Below are 25092 nucleotides of genomic sequence, written 5' to 3'. Positions count from 1 at the left end.
ATATCTCTGCCGTCCAGAATAGAGCGGGTGTGACACCCTGAATGATGTCCCCGAGACACTCGACCCGGGCCGGGCGTGGCAGGCCGGGTCCTGGAGAGATGTCCGTTTGTAGCCGGCCGCACCCCACCTCCCGGGTCAGGGTGGGGGGGGGTCCACACTAACCCGGGTCAGGTTCATCCCCACGGCGGAGACGGAGAGCCACCCCTTCTAGAGGTGGAACACAGCGCTGGTCTCCATGGAAACCGCCACAGAGCGACCGAGCAACTACGGTGACAAAGAAGTCGAAGTGGGGGTAGAGAGTGGGGGGGGGTGTGTGTGTGTGTGTGTGTGTGTGTGTGTGTGTGTGTGTGTGTGTGTGTGTGTGTGTGTGTGTGTGACCCATTCACTCTAGGTGACACCATGAGGAGTGAGGGATGGACAGCGGTTGATGGACAGTGGTTGATGGACAGCGGCTGATGGACAGCGGTTGATGGACAGCGGTTGATGGACAGCGGTTGATGCACTGCGGTTGATGGACAGCGGTTGATGGACAGCGGTTGATGGACAGCGGTTGATGGACAGCGGTTGATTGACAGTGGTTGATGGACAGCGGTTGATGGACAGCGGTTGATGGACAGCGGTTGATGGACAGTGGGGGGATGACAGCGGTTGATGGACAGAGGTTGATGGACAGATGCACAGTGGTTGATGGACAGTGGTTGATGGACAGAGGTTGATGGACAGAGGTTGATGCACAATGGGGGGATGACGCTTAGGACCAGAGCTCAGAGTGGAGCTGGTGACTCATACCCCCCTCCCCCTGAAGATCAGAACCACCAATTACATGCCTTTCATTTCCTTATTATATATATTTATTTATAGATACACATATACATCTTTTACCCAAGGCAGGTTTTCAGTCGACCGACAACAGAATCGTTACTGTTCACATGGTAAGAACATATAATACATATATTAATATAGATATTTCTATATATAAATATGTATATTCCATCCACATGGTCCTACATGCTATGAGGGGTGTGCTTTAATGAGTTAGATGAAGATCCCTATTTCTCCTAAAATCCTCTCTATGTTCCTGTCTTTATACGTTTCTATACTTCTACATTTCTTTGCATAAATCTCTGAAAGTGATTCGGAATGTTTGGGATCCAAAGTTTCCACGGCGATATGACTCCAAGCTCTTAATGTACAACTCTGCGACACATTTTACTTTTGACAACAAAATCTGGGAATTCATAGAACACATATAAAACTGGAAATGTGAACGCAGAAGACTGAATAAGTGAAGAGTGTCTGGTTAACCGACGGTAACCGGGCTCATCTTGTCTCCTGCGGTCAGCACTCAGCATTGATCACAGCCCTGTAAGGACCCTACAGGGGGGGCTTTTAATTTGAAATGAAACAAAAACACAGCCAGCCCAAAAATCCAAATCCGACCAATTACGTTTCACCCTGAGACGTGAGCAAAACAGACACTGAACGTACGCGGCGACATACTGAAACAAAAGTGCAAGTGTTTCGGAAGGCAAACCACAAACTCATGCCATCAAAAATACAAAGATCCCAGCTCGAGTCTCGACGACAGTTATCAAAGGAAACGCTCTTCAACACAGGAACATAACGAGAACGTAAAGCGCTTCAACGGTACGTGGTTCAGCCATGCATTCCCTTTGGAGCTTCAATGAGAAAACATACGATGCATAATCCAAGAAGTGGATGCCCCTTTTTACCCCCAAACCTACCCCTAGTGACATCACCAGTAAGAAATTCCACCCCGGTTCATGACCAACTGCAAGATCTTCCCCATCATGCATCTGGATGGAACACTCCCACTTGTGATGTCACTCAAGGGGTCGATTTTTGATTGGCTAATCACTCTACTTACACAAGGTTACCATGGAGAAACAAGTGATTTCTTAACCCCAACTTCTTTCTCAAACTACCATTACCTGTCTTGGACATGAGAGGGCAGTTTTGTGCCATAACGTTTGTGCCATTGGTATAGCCTTCCCTGTTCCACGAGTTATTGCTCAAGCCTCACATCGTAACTCATTGACAACACTGAACATCTAATATGGCCGGTGGAGTTACATCAGACTGTACAACACCCATCTTCAAACCTGATCTACGTATTCAGACTATATAAACCAGATCCTCTCTCCAAACATGATCTACGTATTCAGACTAGGACACCAGATCCTGTGTCAAACCTGATCTACATATTCAGACTAGGACACCAGATCCTGTGTCAAACCTGATCTACATATTCAGACTAGGACACCAGATCCTTTGTCAAACTAGATCTACGTATTCAGACTAGGACACCAGATCCTGTGTCAAACCTGATCTACATATTCAGAGTAGGACACCAGATCCTGTGTCAAACCTGATCTACGTATTCAGACTATGTACACCAGATCCGGTCTCCAAACCAGACTATGTACACCAGATCCCGTTTCCAAACCTTGTCTACATATCAAACGACGGCAGGTGCTAGTCAGAAATGAATCAACAAATCGAAAAAATAGATTTTTTTTTAAGGTGGGCTGGAATTGTTCACAAATTATCTCCTCTCTTTAGATCCTGTTTTAGTGAAGGTCAGTAATAACAGATCACTGGCGTTCCTTGGCTCCGGGGAACTGGACAACTCACCGCGATGACTCACGGGAGAAGCTGGAGCCGGCGTGACTCACCGCGTCCATCCGTTCACTGTGTTTTTTCGGACTCGGTTGCCGTAGCAACAAGGGGACCGGAGACGGAGAGCGCCAGAGCGGCTGGCGTTCTCAGGGAGAACTCGAACCCGCGGACCACAAAGAGCGCGGTCGGACTTCAGGACCCGGGCTGCTGGTTTGAGTGAGAGGGTCTACCGACCCGAGGGGGGGGGGGGGGGGGGGGGGGGGCGGTGAAACACACCCCCTCAACAGCCCCCGTGGTCCTCAAAGGGGGGGAATGGAGGGTTGCGGACCGACCGGACGCCCCCACCCCGGGGCGCCTCACTTGGCCCTGGGTCTGAGCTGCAGGGCCCGGGCGTGGGCCAGCCGGGCGTCGGCGTCCACGGGCCGCTCGAAGAAGAACACCACCTTGGGCTCGTTGAGGAGCGAGGCCAGGATCTGCTCGAAGGAGAAGGACCAGTCCACCTCGCCGGAGACGGGGGAGTCCCTCTGCACCGCGGAGGTGGGGGAGGAGGTGGGGGGGGGGGAGGAGGAGGAGGGGGAGTCTTTCTGCACCGCGGAGGTGGGGGAGGAGGTGGGGGAGGAGGAAGAGGCGGGGGAGGAGGTGGGCGAGTCCTTCTGCACCGTGGAGGGTGAAGAGGAGGAGGTGGGCGAGTCCTTCTGCACAGCGGAGGGTGAAGAGGAGGAGGTGGGGGAGTCCTTTTGCACAGCGGAGGAAGAGGAGGCCGGCTCCTCCCTCTGCTCCTCCCCCTCCCCCTCCCCCTCCCCCTGCTCGGGGGGGCCGGCGGGGGGAGCCGGGGGGGTCTTCTTGGGGCTGGCGGGCTCCTGCAGCCTCCTCCCCACCTCCTCCATGCGGAGGAGCAGGCTGGTGACGCGGGCCACGGCGCGGTACAGCTCCTCCTCCTCAGGGTCGCCGTGGAACAGGTTGTACATGGTCTTAGAGAGCTGGATGAACTGGGCCTGGGGAGACGAGGACCAGTATGACCCACAGCAGTACCGGACTGGTTCTATCAGCTGTATGACCGACACCAGTACCGGACTGGTCCTATCAGCTGTAGACCGAAACCAGTACCGGACTGGTTCTATCAGCTGTAGACCCACACCAGTACCGGACTGGTTCTATCAGCTGTAGACCCACACCAGTACGGGACTGGTCCTATCAGCTGTAGACCGAAACCAGTACCGGACTGGTCCTATCAGCTGTAGACCGAAACCAGTACCGGACTGGTCCTATCAGCTGTATGACCGAAACCAGTACCGGACTGGTCCTATCAGCTATATGACCCACACCAGTACGGGACTGGTCCTATCAGCTGTATGACCCACACCAGTAAGGGACTGGTTCTATCAACTATATGACCGATACCAGTACTGGACTGGTCCTATCAGCTGTGTGACCGACACCAGTACGGGACTGGTTATATCAACTATAGACCGAAACCAGTACCGGACTGGTTCTATCAGCTGTAGACCCACAACAGTACCGGATTGGTTCTATCAACTATGTGACCGATACCAGTACTGGACTCGATCAACTATGGAGTCACACTATTCACACCATCACAACATATCAATTTAACAGTTATATTTATATGTAGATATGATAATGTCTAACCCCTACCTGCTCCTTAATGACCTGTCCCTGTACTGTCTAACCCCTACCTGCTCCTTAATGACCTGTCTCTTTACTGTCTAACCCCTACCTGCTCCTTAATGACCCGTCTCTGTACTGTCTAACCCCTACCTGCTCCTTAATGACCTGTCTCTGTACTGTCTAACCCCTACCTGCTCCTTAATGACCTGTCTCTGTACTGTCTAACCCCTACCTGCTCCTTAATGACCTGTCTCTCTACTGTCTAACCCCTACCTGCTCCTTAATGAACTGTCTCTGTACTGTCTAACCCCTACCTGCTCCTTAATGACCTGTCTCTGTACTGTCTAACCCCTACCTGCTCCTTAATGACCTGTCTCTGTACTGTCTAACCCCTACCTGCTCCTTAATGACCTGTCTCTGTACTGTCTATCCCTACCTGCTCATTAATGACCTGTCTCTGTACTGTCTAACCCCTACCTGCTCCTTAACGACCAGTCTCTGTACTATCTAACCCCTACCTGCTCCTTAGTGACCTGTCTCTGTACTGTCTAACCCCTACCTGCTCCTTAGTGACCCGTCTCTGTACTGTCTAACCCCTACCTGCTCCTTAATGACCTGTCTCTGTACCGTCTAACCCCTACCTGCTCCTTAATGACCTGTCTCTGTACTGTCTAACCCCTACCTGCTCCTTAATGACCTGTCTCTGTACTATCTAACCCCTACCTGCTTCCTAATGACCAGTCTCTGTACTGTCTCACCCCTACCTGCTCCTTAATGACCCGTCTCTGGACTGTCTAACCCCTACCTGCTCCTTAATGACCTGTCTCTGTACTGTCTAACCCCTACCTGCTCCTTATTGACCTGTCTCTGTACTGTCTAACCCCTACCTGCTCCTTAATGACCTGTCTCTGTACTGTCTAACCCCTACCTGCTCCTTAGTGACCCGTCTCTGTACTGTCTAACCCCTACCTGCTCCTTAATGACCCGTCTCTGTACTGTCTAACCCCTACCTGCTCCTTAATGACCCGTCTCTGTACTGTCTATCCCTACCTGCTCATTAATGACCTGTCTCTGTACTGTCTAACCCCTACCTGCTCCTTGATGACCTGTCTCTGTACTGTCTAACCCCTGCCTGCTCCTTAATGACCTGTCTCTGTACTGTCTAACCCCTACCTGCTCCTTGATGACCTGTCTCTGTACTGTCTAACCCCTACCTGCTTCCTAATGACCAGTGTCTGTACTGTCAAGGAACCATCAAGAGAATAAGTGTACCTGGTTGATTCTGGGCAGGTCTTTGATGGTCTCCTCCTTCTTCAGGATCTCGTCCTGCCACTGTTTCAGGTAGGCCTGCAGGTCCACCTTCCCTCTCCCTGCCAACACAAGCAGAGAGGGGAACCGTCAGCCCGGACGCAGAGCTGGGGTCAGACTTCTACCTGCCGCTAGTCTGAACGCACGAGGAGAGGAGGAGGGGCAACTTTACCTCTTTCAGGACTCTTTCTGATCACACCATCCTCTGGGAGCTCAAACGCTGTGTGAGATACATGTACACACAGATATATAGCATATGTACACACAGAAGTACACACATATATACATAGCACACATGCAGCTTGTAAGCAATGTATGAGCAGGCGGGGTAGAACTACTGAGCTAAAGAAAGGTACTGAGGTTATTCCCCATAAAAAAGTTAATCAATTATCAAAGAAAAGTAATCAACACCATAAAAGATAATTCATCAAACTTATGAAAAACAACATTCCAATAAAATGTAGTTCATAAAAATGTCAGAAAAACGATAAAAACCAATAAAAAAAGTCTAAAAACCATAACCGCTAATGAGACGATAATTTAATTGTACAAAAAGCCTATTCACAAACTACAAAAAATAAAATGTATGGAATAAAACGATCACCAAAAATAAAAAATTATAAAAAAAAAAACAATAAATGGTTATTAGTCTGCTATTGTTGCAACATAAGATGAGCAAGAAAGTGAAAGTGAAAGTGAAAGTGAAAGTGAAAGTGAAAGACAGCGAGAGACGGGAGACAGGAAGAGGCTGACCGGTGAGTCTAGCGAGGTGGGGGGGGTCCTGGGACGCAGAGACCCTCCGCTCCCCCGAGAGGGAGGGGGCGCCTGTGAACGCTACGAGGTCGAAGGTCGCGGCGGGGCGTCAGAAACACAGCAGCGTAGAGGAGAAGAAGAAGAAGCGCAGTGAGGACCCGATAGAGAACAGCCATGGGATGGGAGCGACCAGACACACGTGTTACTGGGTGAAGGGGTGAGGTTTATGAAAGGGTGAACATCCCTCCTCTAGCCGGGGACACTGGGAGGACGAGGCGGCCGCTAAATGACTAAACTACTAAAACCAAACTAGTACTAACTATACAAAGTACATCAGGTATAATCACAGACAAACATGTTCCGTTAGTGTTCAAACTGATGATGTCATACTATCAAAAGGTGACATATTATACCACCAGGTGTGCGTGTGTGCTGGATAGATCAGTCTACCAGCCTACCCAGTGGACTGTAGCAAACGTTGCTAATCTATCCATTATACATCTAGGTTGACACGGCCACATGTGATGTCAGAAGAGGCAGATTTTCAAAACGGCTTGTAATGACACTAAAACCTGCTGGTATATTATGTCACCTTTAAACTATTTGGTCCACACATCTCGACACAAACCAGCTACCTCCGATCCTTCCATACATGCTGGCGTTAGTATCCCCCTGTGTGCGTTCCCTGGAGTGTTCCTGCTCGTGTTTCCACCGGCATGCCTTGGCCCCCGTGTTGCCATGGCGATAAGACCTTGACAGCACGTCAGCCATAAATGCCACGTCCGTGCTCAGAGTCCGCGTTGGATTTAGCGCGCGGCGGGCGTCGAGCTAACAGGACCATAAACCCCCCCCCCCCCCCCCCCCCCCCCCTCTCTCCCTCCCTCCCTCCCAGTGTCTCCTATCAGAGCCAGCCCGTCCCTGGAGAAGAAGGCATGGAAGCCGTCCACTGACACCAGCTACTGCCACGGCTGCTGCTACCACAGAGTGCTGTATGTTACGATGAGGTTCACGTCAATAGCACCCGCCTCTAGTGAGTGGTGAGTGGACAGACACCGGGCTGGTGTTATAGACCTGAACCTCATAGAACATACAAACTGCACAGTACAGTATGTGTACGTTCGAGGTTCACGTCTACAACACCGGCCTCTAGTGCTATAGACGTGAACACCGGGCTGGTGGAATAGACGTGGACCTCATAGAACACACATACTGCACATAGTACAGCATGTGTCTTCTATGAGGTACACACCTAGAACACTCGCCTAGTGTCCATGGATACTGCTCTATGCACAATATGTATGTTCTATCAGGTTCATGTCTATATAGCACGAGCCTCTGGTGAATGGTGCATGGTCACAGGGCTGGTGTCATAGACGTGGACCTCATAGAACATACATACTGCACATATCTGTTACCATGTGGATGTCTATGTCCTCAGGGTGTTTATCCCCCTATGTGACTCTTCAGATATACTGTGCTCTTTTACTACTAGGGCTTTGACTCCAAACTTCGTTATTCGAATATAATTTGAATATCAAAAAATAAAGCAAAATTCGAACGAATATTAGGCAGCCGTTAATATTCGAACCCGTTATGGGCAGGCCAAGAGGGAGAGACGTCGGAGAACCCGACGCAGTCTATTCATAATATTGTAATGACCACGGAAGAGGCGGTGAATGAAGTGATTGATTAGACTGCGATTTATTAGAAACCTGATAAACCGTTGGAACACGCAAGACCGATAACCATAGCAACGCCGGTAAACAAACCTCGCAAAGCCCAATCCAGCTCTTACTGAAGGCATTTAATGGTCAGAATATTATTAATAAATATTCGAATATATTCGAATATTAATGTTAAGAAACAAACAAACTTCGAATATGATTTTTGGGCATAAGTCAAAGCCCTATTTACTACCAAGTGCTCATTGTTAATTTTGTGTTCCCTAGCAGGTGTTTGACATCATCCTACAGTGGGTTCATTCAGAGACAGGTTCTTGAGGAGCAGGCGGGGTCAGGGGTCAGGGGTCATCTAGCTCTAGGTGTCCACGGCAGGACTGCGGACGTTGGTGATCAGACCCTTTTGTCTGGGACTCTAACACCCTGACCCCTACAGTACCACGCCCCTCTGCTGGTCTGGTTTGAATAGGAGGTCTGCAGAGACGTCATCGCTCTCACCTACACACCGGGGATCCCATCTGCTCCACTCACCTCCAAACACACGCACAAACGTGCACACACACACAAAGACACGTACACACGCACACAAAGGCACACACACCCCTTTGTGTGAGAGTGTGTGCATATCCTACCCAGCATGTGCATGATTCCCATTCGTCTCCTCAGGCAAGCGCTGTGGAGCATACAGTCTGAACACACACACACACACACACACACACACACACACACACACACACACACACACACACACACACACACACACACACACACACACACACACACACACACACACACACACAAAAAACACACATTCACACAAACCAACACACAGGCATACAAACTGACACAAATACACACACACTGACACACACAGACACACATCCCAGACACAGTAGCACACTAGCCCCTGACTGAAGGACACTCTTCCCAGCCCGGCCACGCGGTTCACACCAGGTTATATTTAGACTGAGAGAGAAAGACAGATTATCAGAGCTGTTTCGGAGCCGAGAGCCCACAGCTGCTTGTTACCGACTCAAATCACGTATTCCCGTGTTCTGTCAACATGTTGACACCGCCGCTGACGAGTCGACTGAGCCCTTAAATAATTAAGATATCCATTACTTTAAACAGATTTTCATGTTTAATCTCTGCCAGGCTTGTTATTTATAGATTTATCCGGGTGACTAATCTAACCCAACAGCTGCCAACTCCGATATAGAACGACAGTTTCAGAATCAAAGACGAGGAACAAGATAAGCCATCGCATCCCAAACATCTCAACTCAACAAGGCTCCTGACATCTTCATGAAGTATTCACAGGACGTACCTGGAGGCAGATGCAGCTTGAAGAGGAACTTCAGCTTGTCGGTGAAGGACCCGTGGTAAAAGATGTCTGTGGAGCACCAGAGAGACCAGAAAATCAGAGACCGGGTCTGGTTTAGAGACCAGAACATCAGAGACAGAGACACCAGGTATAGTTTAGACACCAGAGAGACCAGAACAGCAGAGACAGAGCGATCAGGTCCAGTTTAGACACCAGAACATCATAGAGACCAGTTAGAGAGATTATCATGCATCTCACCGGTGAAAGAGAGAGGTCCTCTCACCAGAGAGAGGTCATACCACCAGTGAGAGAGTGAGTGAGAGAGAAGGCCATACATCTTACCAGTGAGTGAGTGAGTGAGATCCTCTCACCAGTGAGTGAATGAGTGAGTGAGATCCTCTCACCAGTCAGTGAGTGAGTGAGATCCTCTCACCAGTCAGTGAGTGAGTGAGTGAGATCCTCTCACCAGTCAGTGAGTGAGTGAGTGAGATCCTCTCACCAGTCAGTGAGTGAGTGAGTGAGATCCTCTCACCAGTGAGTGAGTGAGATCCTCTCACCAGTCAGTGAGTGAGTGAGTGAGTGAGTGAGTGAGTTCAACTCACCAGTCAGTCAGTCAGTCAGTCAGTCAGTTCCTCACAGCAGTCAGTCAGTGAGTCAGTGAGTCAGTCAGTCAGTCAGTCAGTCAGTCAGTCAGTCAGTCAGTCAGTCAGTCAGTCAGTCAGTCAGTGAGTGAGTGAGTGAGTGAGTGAGTGAGTGAGTGAGTGAGTGAGTGAGTGAGTGAGAGAGAGAGAGAGACAGAGAGAGAGAGAGAGAGACAGAGACAGAGACAGAGACAGAGAGAGAGCGAGAGAGAGAGAGAGACAGAGACAGAGACAGAGACAGAGAGAGAGAGAGAGAGAGAGACCACTCATCTCACCCAGGGCGGAGCAGAACTCCTTGAAGTTGACGAGGCCGTCCTGGTTGTGGTCGATGAGCCGGCAGACCCACAGCGAGAGGCTGTGGCTGGCGGAGCAGACCGCCCAGGGCTCCAGCAGGGAGAACAGGAGGCTGAACTGCTGGAAGCCCAGCTGGTACTGGTCCAGGTAGGGCTGGCTGGGGTCGTGGTGCGTCAGCGCGGGGCTGTCGATCATCCAGTAGCAGCTGAGGAAGTGCTGCCTCTGTGGGCCAGACACCGACAGGATGCTATAGTTAGCTGCCATTCAAGGCAAGATAAGCTCCACTTTTCTGATCCCAGACAGGAAAATCTTATTAATTTCAGCAGATGCTTTGATTTGCCGTGGATTCAGGAACAGGTCATCTAGGAGCAGGTCGGGGTCAAGGGTCATCCTACTCTAGGATGCCTACAAGTTCGGCTATGGACCTTGGGGTTCATACCTCACATATTCATATGTGAGGATGACCGCTGTGTCCTCACCTTAAACAGGTAGTACAGGTCGTCCAACTGTGAGGCGCTGAATTTGACTTCTTGTGACACGACGCGGAGCTAGGAGCGAGGAGATAGGAAAGGAAACAAGGCCAAGGTTAACCGAGCAAGCCCCCCGGGCCGCCACACGTCACATCCTATCAAACCAAAGGCTCCGCCCACCACGTTCTGCTTGGTGGTGTCCTCCAGGGTCTGGATCACAAACAGCTTGTTCCTCTTCCTGGAGCTCTCCACGTCCTCCGAGCGGATGCTGCCGTACTTCTGAGGAGAGGGAGAGAGCGGAGGAGACTCTGGGTCAGCGAGGACACACAAACGATCTACAGGGAGCTAGAGTGAAGAGTGTAGTGGAGAACTACAGGGAAGAGTTTCACTAAGTAGCCTCCAGCCTCTATCTAGTCAGGAGCTACAGGGAGTAGCCTGTAGCCTCCAGCCTCTAGCTACAGTGAGGAGCTACAGGGAGTAGCCTGTAGCCTCTAGCTACAGTGAGGAGCTACAGGGAGTAGCCTGTAGCCTCCAGCCTCTAGCTACAGTGAGAAGCTACAGGGAGTAGCCTGTAGCCTCCAGCCTCTAGCTACAGTGAGGAGCTACAGGGAGTATCATGTAGCCTCCAGCCTCTAGCTACAGTGAGGAGCTACAGGGAGTAGCCTGTAGCCTCCAGCCTCTAGCTACAGTGAGGAGCTACAGGGAGTAGCCTGTAGCCTCCAGCCTCTATCTAGTCAGGAGCTACAGGGAGTAGCCTGTAGCCTCCAGCCTCTAGCTACAGTGAGGAGCTACAGGGAGTAGCCTCCAGCCTCTAGCTACAGTGAGGAGCTACAGGGAGTAGCCTGTAGCCTCCAGCTACAGTGAGGAGCTACAGGGAGTAGCCTCCAGCCTCTAGCTACAGTCAGGAGCTACGGGGAGTAGTCTGAAGCCTCCAGCCTCTAGCTACAGTGAGGAGCTACAGGGATTCACCTGTAGCCTCCAGCCTCTAGCTACAGTGAGGAGCTACAGGGAGTAGCCTGTAGCCTCTAGCTACAGTGAGAAGCTACAGGGAGTAGCCTCCAGCCTCTAGCTACAGTCAGGAGCTACAGGGAGTAGCCTGTAGCCTCCAGCCTCTAGCTACAGCGAGAAGATACAGTGAGTAGCTACTAATGAGGAAGAGCTACTGTGAGAGACTCCAGTGAGCAGCGTGCAGTGAGTTGGAGGTTCGAATGACCAACAGTGAGTAGCTTCTCCAGTGAGTCCTGTAGTCCTACAGTGACCCTCCTACAGTGACCCTCCTACAGTGAGTGTCCTACAGTGACCCTCCTACAGTGAGTGTCCTACAGTGAGTCCTGTAGTCCTACAGTGAGTGTCCTACAGTGAGTCCTGTAGTCCTGCAGTGAACCTCCTACAGTGAGGGAGAATCCTCTCCACTACCTCGTAGGATTCCCGGATCAACTCGCTGATGTCCACGGTGGCGTGGGAGGACCGGTCGCTGTTGCTAAGCGACGCCTGCTGCACCGTGGGCGGCAGGGGGCTGTCCTTATTGGTCACGCTGTCGAAGAATCTGACGGGGAAGCAAAAAAAAAAAAAAAAAAAACATCAGAACATCCAACTACAATGTTTCATAAAAACTAGTTCAGCAGGATTTGGATTATGAGGAACATGAATAGTTTGACTTCCCTCATTAACGCATCCATAAAGTGAGGTTAATTTGACTTAAACATTCCTGGCGGCCCGCGATGACATACAAATGTAAGTAAGTAAAAAAGAAAGAAGATAGCCAAGTAGAGCCAGTAGAGTGCCAAGAATGGCACTCTACTGCCAGGTGCCAGCTCACCTGGCAGTAGAGACACGCCCACATAGAGCTCACCTGGCAGTAGGGATTGAGTATTTTTTTTTAATTCTTTTTTTATATCAATATTAATTATTAAAGACCCTTAGCTTTCAATTAAATCCTGTTCCATTTGTTAGGTTTAATCCGACTGTACATTACTTTGAAAGGATGAACCCCAGTTTTGTGATTTAGACCGCACTTGACCTCACTCCCAGAGGTCCTCCCAGATGTTATTTTTCACCACTGGGATGCTGATGGCGTTTCCCGCCTAGTTTTCTTTCCTTTGGCGGCCCTCAGTCAAATTCTGCGTTCCTAAATTGGCCCTCAGCTGTCAAAACTTTGAGAACCCCTGCTTTAGACCCACCCAGACCCACTCAGACCAGGCCAGGCCTCCCAGACCCACCTAACACAGCCCACTAAAGACCTCGCTCCATCGGACACCCACTTGTTGAGGATGGTGACCGCCTCGGCGTCGTCGTGGCAACTGATGAGAGCCTCCATGTTGGCGCCCAGCACGGCCAGGCCCAGCTGCAGGATGGCCTTCACGCCGTCGTAGAAGAAGCAGTCCACCACGTTGACGGCGCTCTCGATGGGCAGCACGCTGACGAACAGCGTGAGGAACCAGGACAGCGACACCGACGAGAAGAAACTCAGGTCCGCCATGTGCTCCACCAGCTGGGGCAGGTGGTCCCGGATCAGCTCCTCGAAGACCGCCTGGTCCACCAGGGCTCCTGAGGGGGGGGGAGGGGATGTATAGATGAGCTCTAGACCCTCCGGCACGCACAGGACCTCAGAGAACCAGACACGCCAAGTACGTCAGAGTGTGAATGCACAGAACATAGAGGGTTCTGTGCACACCTTCGGTACATTCTCATGCTCGTTCGCTTTGCAACGAAATGATTCGATTTGTTTTGTGCTTCAGGTTTTACTGTAGTCTCTACTGTGGTCTCTACTCTCTTTGCTGTCATCTCCCGCGGCACGAAAGAGCCAACAGGTATATTTATATTAATATTTACCTTCAAACAAATTGTTAACAGCTCTTGAGTGTTTAGCAACTGTTAGTAATACACCTCCTCACACACACAAGAATGGCACTCCTCTATTGTCCAACAAACAATTGGCAACTCTACTATTATTTTACTGTGTGAGCCTCATGCTCAAGGATGCCTAGGTAGATTAATGTGGACACAGAACGACTATGCTGTCATCACTTCAAGTGGCTCCACCCTGATGCTGCTGAGGGTTAGAAAGATGGTGAGAGAGAGAGAGAGGTCTTCTCACCGGTGTGAAGACCTCACCAGAGAGAGAGAGAGAGAGAGAGAGAGAGGAGAGAGAGAGAGGAGAGAGAGAGAGAGAGAGAGAGAGAGAGAGAGAGAGAGAGAGAGAGAGAGAGAGAGAGAGAGAGAGAGAGAGAGAGAGAGAGAGAGAGAGAGAGAGAGAGAGAGAGAGAGAGAGAGAGAGAGAGAGAGAGAGAGGAGAGAGAGAGAGAGAGAGAGAGAGAGAGAGAGAGAGAGAGACATCTGTGTGGTTGTTATATTCTCTGCGTCTCACCGATGATCCTGCGGTTGAAGTAGTCGGGGAGCATCCGCTCACAGACGGCCACCAGCAGCCAGAAGGCCTCCTCCTCCTTAGCGTAGAGCAGCAGCACCGACGTCAGGATGTTCATCGCCTGAAGACACCGCGCACACGCACACACACACACCCAGGAACAGGCACGCACACAGACGTACGCACGCGCAGACACACACAGACAGACAGACAGACAGACAGACAGACAGACAGACAGACAGACAGACAGACAGACAGACAGACAGACAGACAGACAGAGAGAGACAGACAGAAAAATATGTAGGATTTCAGAAATCTCAAATGAACAACAGTCAAATGAACAACACTCATCGAGGACAATGACGAGGATGACGAGACACACCAGAGCTCACCTGGGCTCACCTGGCGTTAGAGACATGCCCAAATCTCTCTAACATGTTCCGGGCCCCAGCTCTCACCTGGCAGTAGAGACACGCCCACATAGAGCTCACCTGGCGTTAGAGACACGCCCACATAGAGCTCACCTGGCAGTAGAGACACGCCCACATAGAGCTCACCTGGCAGCAGAGACACGCCCACATAGAGCTCACCTTGCGTTAGAGACACGCCCACATAGAGTTCACCTGGCGTTAGAGACACGCCCACATAGAGCTCACCTGGCAGTAGAGACACGCCCACATAGAGCTCACCTGGCAGTAGAGACACGCCCACATAGAGCTCACCTGGCAGTAGAGACACGCCCACATAGAGCTCACCTGGCAGTAGGGACACGCCCACATAGAGCTCACCTGGCAGTAGAGACACGCCCACATAGAGCTCACCTGGCAGTAGTGACACGTCCACATAGAGCTCACCTGGCAGTAAAGACACGCCCACATAGAGCTCACCTGGCAGTAGAGACACGCCCACATAGAGCTCACCTGGCAGTAGAGACACGCCCACATAGAGCTCACCTGGCAGTAGCCGATCTTGGGGTTCCTGGAGGCGTAGGCGGTGAGCACCCTGCGCAGGGCGGAGATGCCCGTGTCGCTCTGGAAGGCGGGGTGCTCGGGCAGCGAGCGGTGGAGGTCCCTCTCGATCTCGTCCGTGGCCAGGGTGGAGGTGCCCAGGGAGTGCTCCACCAGCTCCGTGTAGTAGCCGGGGTGGGTGGCCATGTCGTTGACCGCCCCTACGGACCACACAACCGCACAACCACACAATGACACAATGACACAACCACCTCCCGATCAGTCAGAGCCCAGCTCCAGCTTCTCATTTCATCATTCAAATATTAAACTACTATTTCTCACACTTCAGGTCAGTCTAAAGAATCTAATAAAACCACTGCATGACTCATAAAATCGGTTACTCTTTCTTCTTTACAATGTGAATATATTTCTACAGCGCCGGATTAAGAGAAGATTCGAGATCTGAATGATTTGTAATCTCGTGCTGCTTTGTTCACCAACGATGACTCCTGTCTGAGGATCAGAGGTTCCAACATGGAGAGGTTCAGGAGTAGCAGTAGATAGAGCAAGGGGAGGAGGAGAGGGTGGAGGAGGTGGAGGAGGAGTAAGAGGCAGAGAAGATGGGAGGACATGGAGGAGTAAAAAGGAGAAGGAGTAGGTGGAGGACATGAAGGAGGATTAAGAGGGGGAGGAGAAGTTGGAGGAGGTGGAGGAGGAGTAATAGGTGGAGGAGGTGGAGGAGATGGAGAATGAGTAAGAGGTGGAGGAGGTGGAGGAGATGGAGAATGAGTAAGAGGAGGAGAAGGTGAAGGAGGTGGAGGAGGAGTAATAGGTGGAGGAGGCTCACCTGAGAACAACATCCACAGCTCTCCTCGGAGCGCCTCTGGAACTCCGCGGACGATCAGGTCCCGGGTCTTCTTGGTGAAGAACATGCTGGTTCCTCGACCGTACTCTGTGAAGTGGATGTTCCACGACTGCTCCTTCATCTTCTCCTTCAGCTGGAGAAGAACACACAAAGTATGACCCCGTTAACGGGAGAACATCGAGGAATGAACCTCCCTTGAAGACGGAGTCAACTCTCTTTAGGAGGACAGAGATTAACTTCTGTCTATTTCAGGGAACAGAGAAGACACGTGCGTCTTTACACTTTACACCTTACACAGGTCTTTGCACTGTTGATTGCATTTCCCAACTTATTTTCATTCGCGTAGCTTTCATGTCGTTTTGTAGTTGTACCATTTATGTACTGCATGCGTTCCATCATGTGAAATCGCTTTTTTACATGAAACATTTCATTTTTCTTGTGTAACTTTGTGCTGTGTCTTCAGCAGGACTCCCTGAAGAAGAGACCTCGTATCTCAACGGGATCTTCCTGGCTCAATCAAGGAGAAATTAAAAATTAAAAAAATGCATTAGTGATTCAAAGCATCGTCCGCACAAAAGTCTCCCAAAAAGGTCATCTTTATAACGTAGAGATGATGAACAGACGTAGATACATGTGAACCTCCTCAGCACCCCCCTCATTCATGAGGTGCCCCCCCGGCCCTCAGTCGGCCCAGCAGGCGGGGGTCATGAGCCCCAGGTCTAGTGTCTCCATGCTCACCATCTTGGGGTCCAGGTTCTCCACGTCCTGCGGGTGGAAGACGGTCATGAGGGCCTCCGTGCTCACGGCCTTGCTGCTGTCCCTCTGGCCCACCATCAGGGTCACGTCGTCGGGGTTGTCCTCGAAGTGGTTGATCAGCGTCTGGCACTCCCCCTTGATGGTCTGGGGAGGGCCAGGATATGAGACACACACGCCCTGAAACGACTGATGGGTGGAACCTTTCTGTTTGCTTAACCTCTATTACCACTTCCAGACACTTACCGTTCCTGTTCCTACGTTTACTTTGCGATCTGTCCAATTATTTGTTTAACTTGGTACTGCAGCCCTGTCAAACATTGTGTGGCTACTCCAAAGTTGACTGTATGCTTTGCTTTGGACCAAAGTGTCTGCTTTATACCTAATATACATGTAGATACATTTAAATGTAGATCGGATTGTTTACGATCACGTTCTGGACCGTTACATGTGAAGGCAGTTGGACACTCAAGAGCGCTCTCTCTCTCTCTCTCTCTCTCTCTCTCTCTCTCTCTCTCTCTCTCTCTCTCTCTCTCTCTCTCTCTCTCTCTCTCTCTCTCTCCTCTCTCTCTCTCTCTCTCTCTCTCTCTCTCTTCCCCCTCCCTCCCTCTCTCTCTCTCTCTCTCTCTCTCTCCCTCCCTCTCCCCTCTCTCCCTCTCTCCCTCTCATAAAGTGTCACCAACCGAGTCCTAACGCTGCGTACCTCGGTGGAGGCCGAGTGCTGCGGGCTGCTGGCGATGCCGCAGCGGCTCCGGATGGTCCCGGCCAGGCGTTCGTAGTACCGCACCTCCGAGAAGCGGAGCGCCCGCTTGCCCCGCACGCACACCGTCAGCGACCGGCTGCTGGAGTCGGGCTTCTCCACGCTGACCACCTGGAACAGACATCACCCCCCGTTACACTGACCGCCTGGAACACTGACCGCCTGGAACAGGTATCAGCCCCGTTACACTGACCGCCTGGAACAGACATCACCCCCCGTTACCCTGACCGCCTGGAACCGACATCACCCCCTGTTACACTGACCACCTGAAACAGACATCACCCCCTGTTACACTGACCGCCTGGAACAGACATCACCCCCGTTACACTGACCGCCTGGAACCGACATCACCCCCTGTTACACTGACCACCTGAAACAGACATCACCCCCCGTTACACTGACCGCCTGGAACACTGACCGCCTGGAACAGACATCACCCCCTGTTACACTGACCGCCTGGAACAGACATCACCCCCTGTTACCCTGACCGCCTGGAACACTGACCGCCTGGAACAGACATCAGCCCCGTTACACTGACCGACTGGAACAGACATCACCCCCGTTACACTGACCGCCTGGAACAGACATCACCCCCGTTACACTGACCGCCTGGAACAGACATCACCCCCTGTTACCCTGACCGCCTGGAACACTGACCGCCTGGAACAGACATCAGCCCCTGTTACACTGACCGTCTGGAACAGGTATCAGCCCTGTTACACTGACCGCCTGGAACAGACATCACCCCCGTTACACTGACCGCCTGGAACAGGTATCAGCCCCGTTACACTGACCGCCTGGAACAGACATCACCCCCGTTACACTGACCGCCTGGAACAGACATCACCCCCGTTACACTGACCTCCTGAAACGTCCTTAAATAAAGTATGAAATATTAAATAAAAATCAATTAAATAGATGTTACTATACCTCTACGACTTACCAGTTTAAATAAAAGGTAAGAATTATAATAAAACAACTGTTAGTAGCAGAGTTATAATGTGAGAATTAACCGTCTCAAAGGTTCATGTCGGTTTCAATAAACCTTGAACCCCTTTCCACTCCACTGCTTTAATGACATCACTGTCGTCATACGCTTGGTAGGTACGTCAGCTCCCAGAACCCCCTCCGAGCGGACCCCCTCCCGGCCCAGGGTCCCCCGGGCGCGCCCTCACCTCGCGGATGGGGATGATGACGTGGCACTGGGTGCCGTCCTGGCTGGCGAAGCAGAGGTAGCTCTCCGACAGGCAGATCTTCCCCAGGGCGTTGAAGTGGCTGAAGGGCACCCACAGGAAGCTCTCGTGGACCTCCAGGAGGTTCTCCTCCCGGGGGAGGCGGAAGAACATCCGGAACTGCTCGCTCCTGGCGTGGGTCTCCAGACCTCTGGAGGAGAGGGGAGACGCAGGAGGTCAGACCCAGACCCAGAGGTCAGCCTCCGAGGTCAGAGGTCAGCGCCAGACCCAAAGGTCAGCGCCAGACCCAGAGTTAAGGCTCAAAGGTCAGCCCCAGACTCAGTGATGGGGATGACCTCTTAGTGTGAGGGTAGGTGACGGATGAGTGACTCTACAATATGATGTGAGTGGAGGTGATGTCCTCTACATTCAAATGCTGCGAGGGTAGATGACGGATGAATGATTCTACGTGAGCGGCGGTGACATTCGACAGTGAGGGCAGGTGACATCAACGTGGTTGTTATATTCTCTACTATATAATACCGTGACAGTAAGCCACTGATCAGCGACTTCTTACGATTCTAATAATGTCAGGGCAAAGGATGTAATGCTATATTAATACAAAGGATACAAGATTACTTTATAATACTGTGGACTCAGAGACCTCCTCTACAGAATAATACTGTGAGGGAAGGTGCCTAATATCTTCTCTTCTCTTCATTATAATAACGTGAGCGGAGGTGACCTACATTATAACACGGCGAGCGGAGGTGAGTAATAATGCCCAGCCAGAATTTAACACCTTTAGGAGTGCAGGACAATGTACAGCTTACACAGCGTAACTAAGAATAGTGTTCCTGAGTGGAGTAACTGGAACAAGTGCTGTTTCCGCGTGTGGCGGAGAATGCCCAGAGCTCACCACTGGGAATATGCACCTAGCTGGACCCTGTTTGGGAAAACAAGGACACTTTCACTCTGGGTGCTCTGTGTGTTGCTACGGGCGGTCTGAGCAGCATAATGATGCGTAACACAAACACTGCCGATCCAGCTGGGACCAGGGAAGACCTACTTACCAATCTATAACATCCTGTAACCTCATGCTCATCTTCTGTAAAGCCCCACAGACGTTAACTCATAATCAAAAGCGTACAAATTCCTGCATCACAAAGAGTTTAACTGAAATTAATTAGAATCAATCCTCCAGGGCATTGTGGTTTCTATAAGCCGTCGCGCAGCCATGGAGTGTATTAGAGGAGACAGGATTACAAGCAGTATCCCTTTCTATCAGCACCACACCCAAACCCAGTCGGCCGGTCCCAACCTTTCAGACCTGGCACCCCATATTCAGGTATAACAAATTAATGTAACCCCAACTTCTTAAGTCTTTGTTCATTTGCTTCACCACACATTATTTTGCCCAAATCAACATCTGTCTGAGACTGTAAGGTCCCAGATATCGTGAGCGCATCACACCACACTAGTTAGCTCGGGGATACGGACTGTGATCCAAACGAGTCTAGACAGGTCTACTGCTGGACCCCCCAGCTGCATCTAGGCGGTCTGAGTCTAGACAGATACCTCTAGGTCTGGGTCTAGGCAGGGTTGCTGAATCGGAGTCCGTCTGTGGAACTACTTAATCAAGTGAGTTTGCAAGTTGTTCGATTTTGTATTGAAAAAAACATATCTAAACCAATCTGTATTTACATCTTCAGGTGTGCTCTTGATTCTCATATCAAAGACCATGAAACCATGTGCTCGTCATCCAACTAAACCGAGCCTTAGTTCAGTGTGTTCTCCGTGTGGACCCGGACCCCGAGTCCAGCTGCAGTGCCGCCCACCTCTTAGTGATCTGCAGGGGGTCGCAGAGGCTGGGCTCGCGGTTGAACGACTCCTTGTCGAACAGCCTCTTGACGGAGTAGTCGGCCAGCTGCTCCATGAGCAGGAAGGTCTCGTGGAGGTGCAGGAACATGGAGAAGTAGTGGTTCTCGCCGTGAGCCTGCACGTGGATGCTCTCCGTCAGGATCACGTTCGACGTCTTCTCCAGGCGCCAGATCTCATCCCAGGAGATCACCAGCTTCACTGGAGCCCACAACACCAGGGAGGAGACATCATCATCACCCAGCTGTCTATCAATACATCTGTCCATTTATCCACCCATCCATCTATCTCCCCATCTGTCTAATTATGAGTCTATCTATGAATGGCTGTGTGTCTTCAGCGGACACACTCTCACCAGGGAGGAGGAGCCCTACTGGGACTTTAGGTCTTCAGTCTACATCATGACCATCATCTATGAGAGAAGGTGTAGGCCACAGTACTGAACCACTACTCCTCCATCATCTGTGAGGGAAGGTGTAGGCTACAGTACTGGAACACAACTCCTCCATCATCTGTGAGAGAAGGTGTAGGCTACAGTACTGGAACACAACTCCTCCATCATCTGTGAGAGAAGGTGTAGGCTACAGTACTGGAACACAACTCCTCCATCATCTGTGAGAGAAGGTGTAGGCTACAGTACTGGAACACTACTCCTCCATCATCTGTGAGAGAAGGTGTAGGCTACAGTACTGGAACACTACTCCTCCATCATCTGTGGAGAAGGTGTAGGCCACAGTACTGGAACACTAGTCCTCCATCCTCTGTGAGCAGGTGTGGGCGTTACCTTCGGCGCCCAGCAGGTAGGAGTAGAAGCAGAGGAAGTTGGTGCTGAGGTAGAGCCAGCCCTGGCAGGGCACGCGGCCCCTCCAGTAGCTGCAGGAGTAGTAGGTGACCAGCTTCTCCTTGGCCGGCAGCTCGAACCACTTGTGGAACCGGAGCAGGGCCTCCCTGAACCTCTCGGGGTCCTCCTCCTGCACCATAGAGCTCTTGCCCTCCTCGGCGATCAGACCCTGCGGGGGGGACGCACACAGCCAGGGTGATGAGGTAGGTACTGGACCTGGGGCCAATCACACGCGTTCTCACTCGGCCTCTCGCTCACTCGGCCTCTCTCTCACTCTGCATCCATCACTCTCTGCCTCCCCCACTCTCTGCCTCCCTCACTCTCTGCCTCCCTCACGCTCTGCCTCTCTCCTTCTCTCACCCTCTGCCTCTTTCTCACTCTGCCTCTCTCCCTCTCTGCCTCTCTCACTCTGCATCCCTCACTCTCTGCCTCTCACTCGCTCTGCCTCTCACACTGTCTGCCTCTCACACTCTGCCTCTCTCACTCTCTGCCTCTCACACTCTCTGCCTCTCACAGACAGAGACAGCGAGCCAGACAGAGATAGACAGAGAGACAGACAGAGAGACAGAAAGAGAGATGACAGAGAGACAGAGAGTTAGACAGCCAGAGACAAATGAGACAGAGAGCGACAGAGAAAGAGACAGTGAGCCAGACAGAGAGAGAGAGAGAGAGAGAGACAGAGACAGAGACTGAGACTGAGACAGATTGAGTTGTGATGATGAATGACGCTTTAGGGAAGAGGAGAAGGTCTTCTAAAAGTCAATAGCAATCCAACAAGCATCTCTTCATGGACTTGTTGTGTGAGATGCATTTGAAGTGGATGAGTGTTGTTTCAGATTCAAACACGAGCATTTCTCAGCTGAGTTGGATGCAGTCAGTCAGAGCTCCACATGAGCCATCTGCTGTGCGTGTTTGAACCAGGACCAGGGACCTGTGATACCATGACGCTGTATAACAACAAGGGTACACCAGCAACATGGAGGACATTTCATACCCTGATCTTTCCCTGGACGAAGCTGGTGATGTCATCGCTGGAGTCGAACACGGCCAGAGTCCTCATGATGTTCTGCTGCAGCCAATCCCAGTGCTTCACAATCTCCTCCTTGGTGCCACCTGACCCAGGGAACAACGTACGCACAAACTCAGTATTCACCAGTTACTCACTACTAACACTACACAAACCAACTCTATAATCACTAATTACTCACGACTAGGTACTAACAATATACAAACTCTATAATACCATGCATCAACCCTATATTACTTAACTATATAATTATGTATCAACACTATATGAACTTAACGCTATAAAATTATGCTGCAACACTTATAACGTGCTCTATGTCATCATGTTATATCACTTTATAAATTCATCTCGATGTAATCCTGTTCTATCACCTCATAAACTGAACTCTATGTCATCATGTATCACTATATAAACTGAACTTTATATAATCGTGCAGTATCAATTTATAAACTGAAGACTTCGCCATTGTAGATCAAATGAAGGCATTAAGAACATTAAAATAACCTATTTTAAGAGCCCCTATTGGCTCCCCCCTAGCTGTGATGTTAATGTTAATGTTAATTACAAGCCCTTTAGAAATCGACCCATTAGTGACATCACAAGTAGGAGTGTCCACCCAGATGTGTGATGATCCGCCTACCAGCCGACCCAGTAGACTCGACCAGCAACACAGCAGAGCTGATCTATCCCATCATGCATCTGGGGTGGACGCACCGACCTGTGATGCCACCACATCCCACCTGGGGGACCAATCGGGGCCCTTCAGCTGCTGCTGGGGACACGTACCGCAGGCGATGGACCAGTAGATCTGGGAGTCGGGGGTGAGGTGTAAGATGCGGAACGGAGCCACCTTGGATGTGGAGTCCATGACCGTGTCCAGGGTTCCCACCAGCAGACCTGGAACAACACTTTACTCTCAACCGACGATCCGACTGGCAGAGTTCAACCGCCCACGTGAAAGCCTCGACAACACGCAGAGATCGGCCTTACATGCGCTTAGCATAATGAATACTGCCATGAATCTAACCGCAATCCCTGCTCCTGCCCACTACGGACAACGAGAGGGCTCCATGACTTATCTGTAATATGTCCTCGATGAATTATTAACAAGGTCGAGGCTGAGGCCTGTTTCTCTCTGAAACGCGGCTTCAGCTCAGTCTAAGTATGTTTCACAGGCCTACTCAACATCTCAGTCGACCACTGTGCTTTAACTGTCGTCTTTACCACTGAGTTCGTACAACAGTGAAGAAGACAGGTGTTTACCACGTCACTAGAGCAGATATACGACATGTGTGAGAGAGAGAGAGAGAGAGAGAGAGAGAGAGAGAGAGAGAGGGAGAGGGAGAGGGAGAGGGAGAGGGAGAGAGAGAGAGAGGGAGAGAGAGAGAGAGAGAGGGCGAGAGCATGCTTGCACAGTGTCAGCTGGTATTTAGTCCACACTATCATTAGTGAGCGTGATTCTTTGTCAGTCTAAACCCCTCTCATTAACACCCATCAACGCGAGAAAAGTGAAGTGAGGGTGATGGTGGTGGGGATGACGAAGATGTCTAGTTTAGTTACAGAACAACCTCCTTCAAGCTGTCAGCTCCATAGAGGAGGATTTCCTCTATGTAATCATGTGTTAATGTAATGTGTGTAGACATAGCTCCATGAACCACTGAGTGGTGATAATACAAACGTTTTGGGAGCCAGATGTGAAAGCAAAGCTGTGTTTGTTGATCTAGAGTTCAGTAACGGAGAAGGAAATGTGGTTGAAAAAAAATAATATTAGGTTAAATCTGACTGCTCAGACTTGCGGGTTAAGTCAACATCCTCATGCATACAATCCATCAACTAAGCAGACGTGGAAAAAAAGCGAGAGGAGACATAGGAGACGTAGCAGACAGAGGGAGAGCTGGTACTCACACAACACAATAAGCAACTAGTGAACCATAGGAGCTATGCATTGTGATATATATTTATATATATACATTATATATACCTGTTGCCATACGCATTTTACTCTCCTCTACCCTTGCCGTTAGTTTCTACAATACCTAGAGGTTTCCATGGAGCAGTTACTGCGTCTGAGATTCAATGTTAATCACCGTGATGTCTGAAATAAGCCTTTAATCACCGACACCAGACCGTTATTACTCAAACTACGGTGATGTTACCTGTCAGCCCGCCTGCCCCTTCCCCGTAGCCCCGTCTCCTCTGCAGCACGAAATAATCATTGTCATTCTCAGTGACCCAGAGTTTAAAGGCGTTCTTCAGCAGGATCTCCTCCGGCTTCAACCACATGTTGGGGGTCTGGTGAGAGGAGTTATCCTTCAGATCCCCTCCGCATGTCAGGAGATATATATTTATATATGTTGGTGTTCTGGAGGTTTGTTTGTTCGAGTCCCTCCCTGCTGCCCACGTCTACAAGACATGAAGCCAAATAACAGCGATGCCGCGCGGAACCATGGGAGTTGTAGTTTGTTTTGAGCAGTGTCTGTGTGCATTCCTGGCGTTTGTCGTTTCATATATTTTTTCAGCCGGTTGAATCGTGTGCTGCTTTTGTGGTTGTAGTTTATGCAGGAAAATAAACGGTCTGTTTACAAATTGCGCGTTGTATTTACTGTTTTAGGAAGATGTATCACAACCAGGATATGAAGAGCGTCATACAAATGGAAGCTTTATTAAAGTGATCCTGAGAAACAGAGGAGATAATAATAAATATTATATCAATTAATACGATGAAAATAAAAATATACACATTTACT

At 50.5% G+C, this 25092-nt stretch overlaps 1 protein-coding gene across 3 annotated transcripts; it reads right to left on the bottom strand.

The window, feature by feature from the left end:
• Positions 1-839: 839 nt before the first annotated feature.
• On the bottom strand, positions 840-25025 carry tbc1d8b (TBC1 domain family member 8B). Of its 3 annotated transcripts, XM_056593788.1 has the most exons (21): positions 24502-25025; positions 23132-23242; positions 22313-22431; positions 21262-21487; positions 20438-20678; positions 18603-18810; positions 17371-17538; positions 16653-16814; positions 15897-16047; positions 15056-15270; positions 14106-14223; positions 13000-13285; positions 12155-12284; positions 10919-11017; positions 10748-10816; positions 10250-10490; positions 9337-9402; positions 6331-6411; positions 5750-5797; positions 5542-5639; positions 840-3635 (listed from the first exon to the last, which is right to left on the bottom strand). In XM_056593788.1, the coding sequence occupies exons 1-21, from the start codon at positions 24626-24628 to the stop codon at positions 2997-2999; spliced, it is 3603 nt and encodes a 1200-aa protein (XP_056449763.1). In that variant the 5' UTR covers positions 24629-25025; the 3' UTR covers positions 840-2996. The 3 variants fall into 3 exon arrangements, with proteins under 3 accessions (XP_056449763.1, XP_056449764.1, XP_056449765.1); XM_056593789.1 differs by lacking the exon at positions 6331-6411 and having other exon boundaries at positions 24502-25024; XM_056593790.1 differs by lacking the exons at positions 5750-5797; positions 6331-6411 and having other exon boundaries at positions 24502-25024.
• Positions 25026-25092: the final 67 nt, after the last annotated feature.

Source organism: Gadus chalcogrammus, chromosome 7 (assembly GCF_026213295.1).
Source record: "Gadus chalcogrammus isolate NIFS_2021 chromosome 7, NIFS_Gcha_1.0, whole genome shotgun sequence".
Classification (NCBI taxonomy): domain Eukaryota; kingdom Metazoa; phylum Chordata; class Actinopteri; order Gadiformes; family Gadidae; genus Gadus; species Gadus chalcogrammus.
This window is presented reverse-complemented; position numbering and strand designations above follow the sequence as displayed.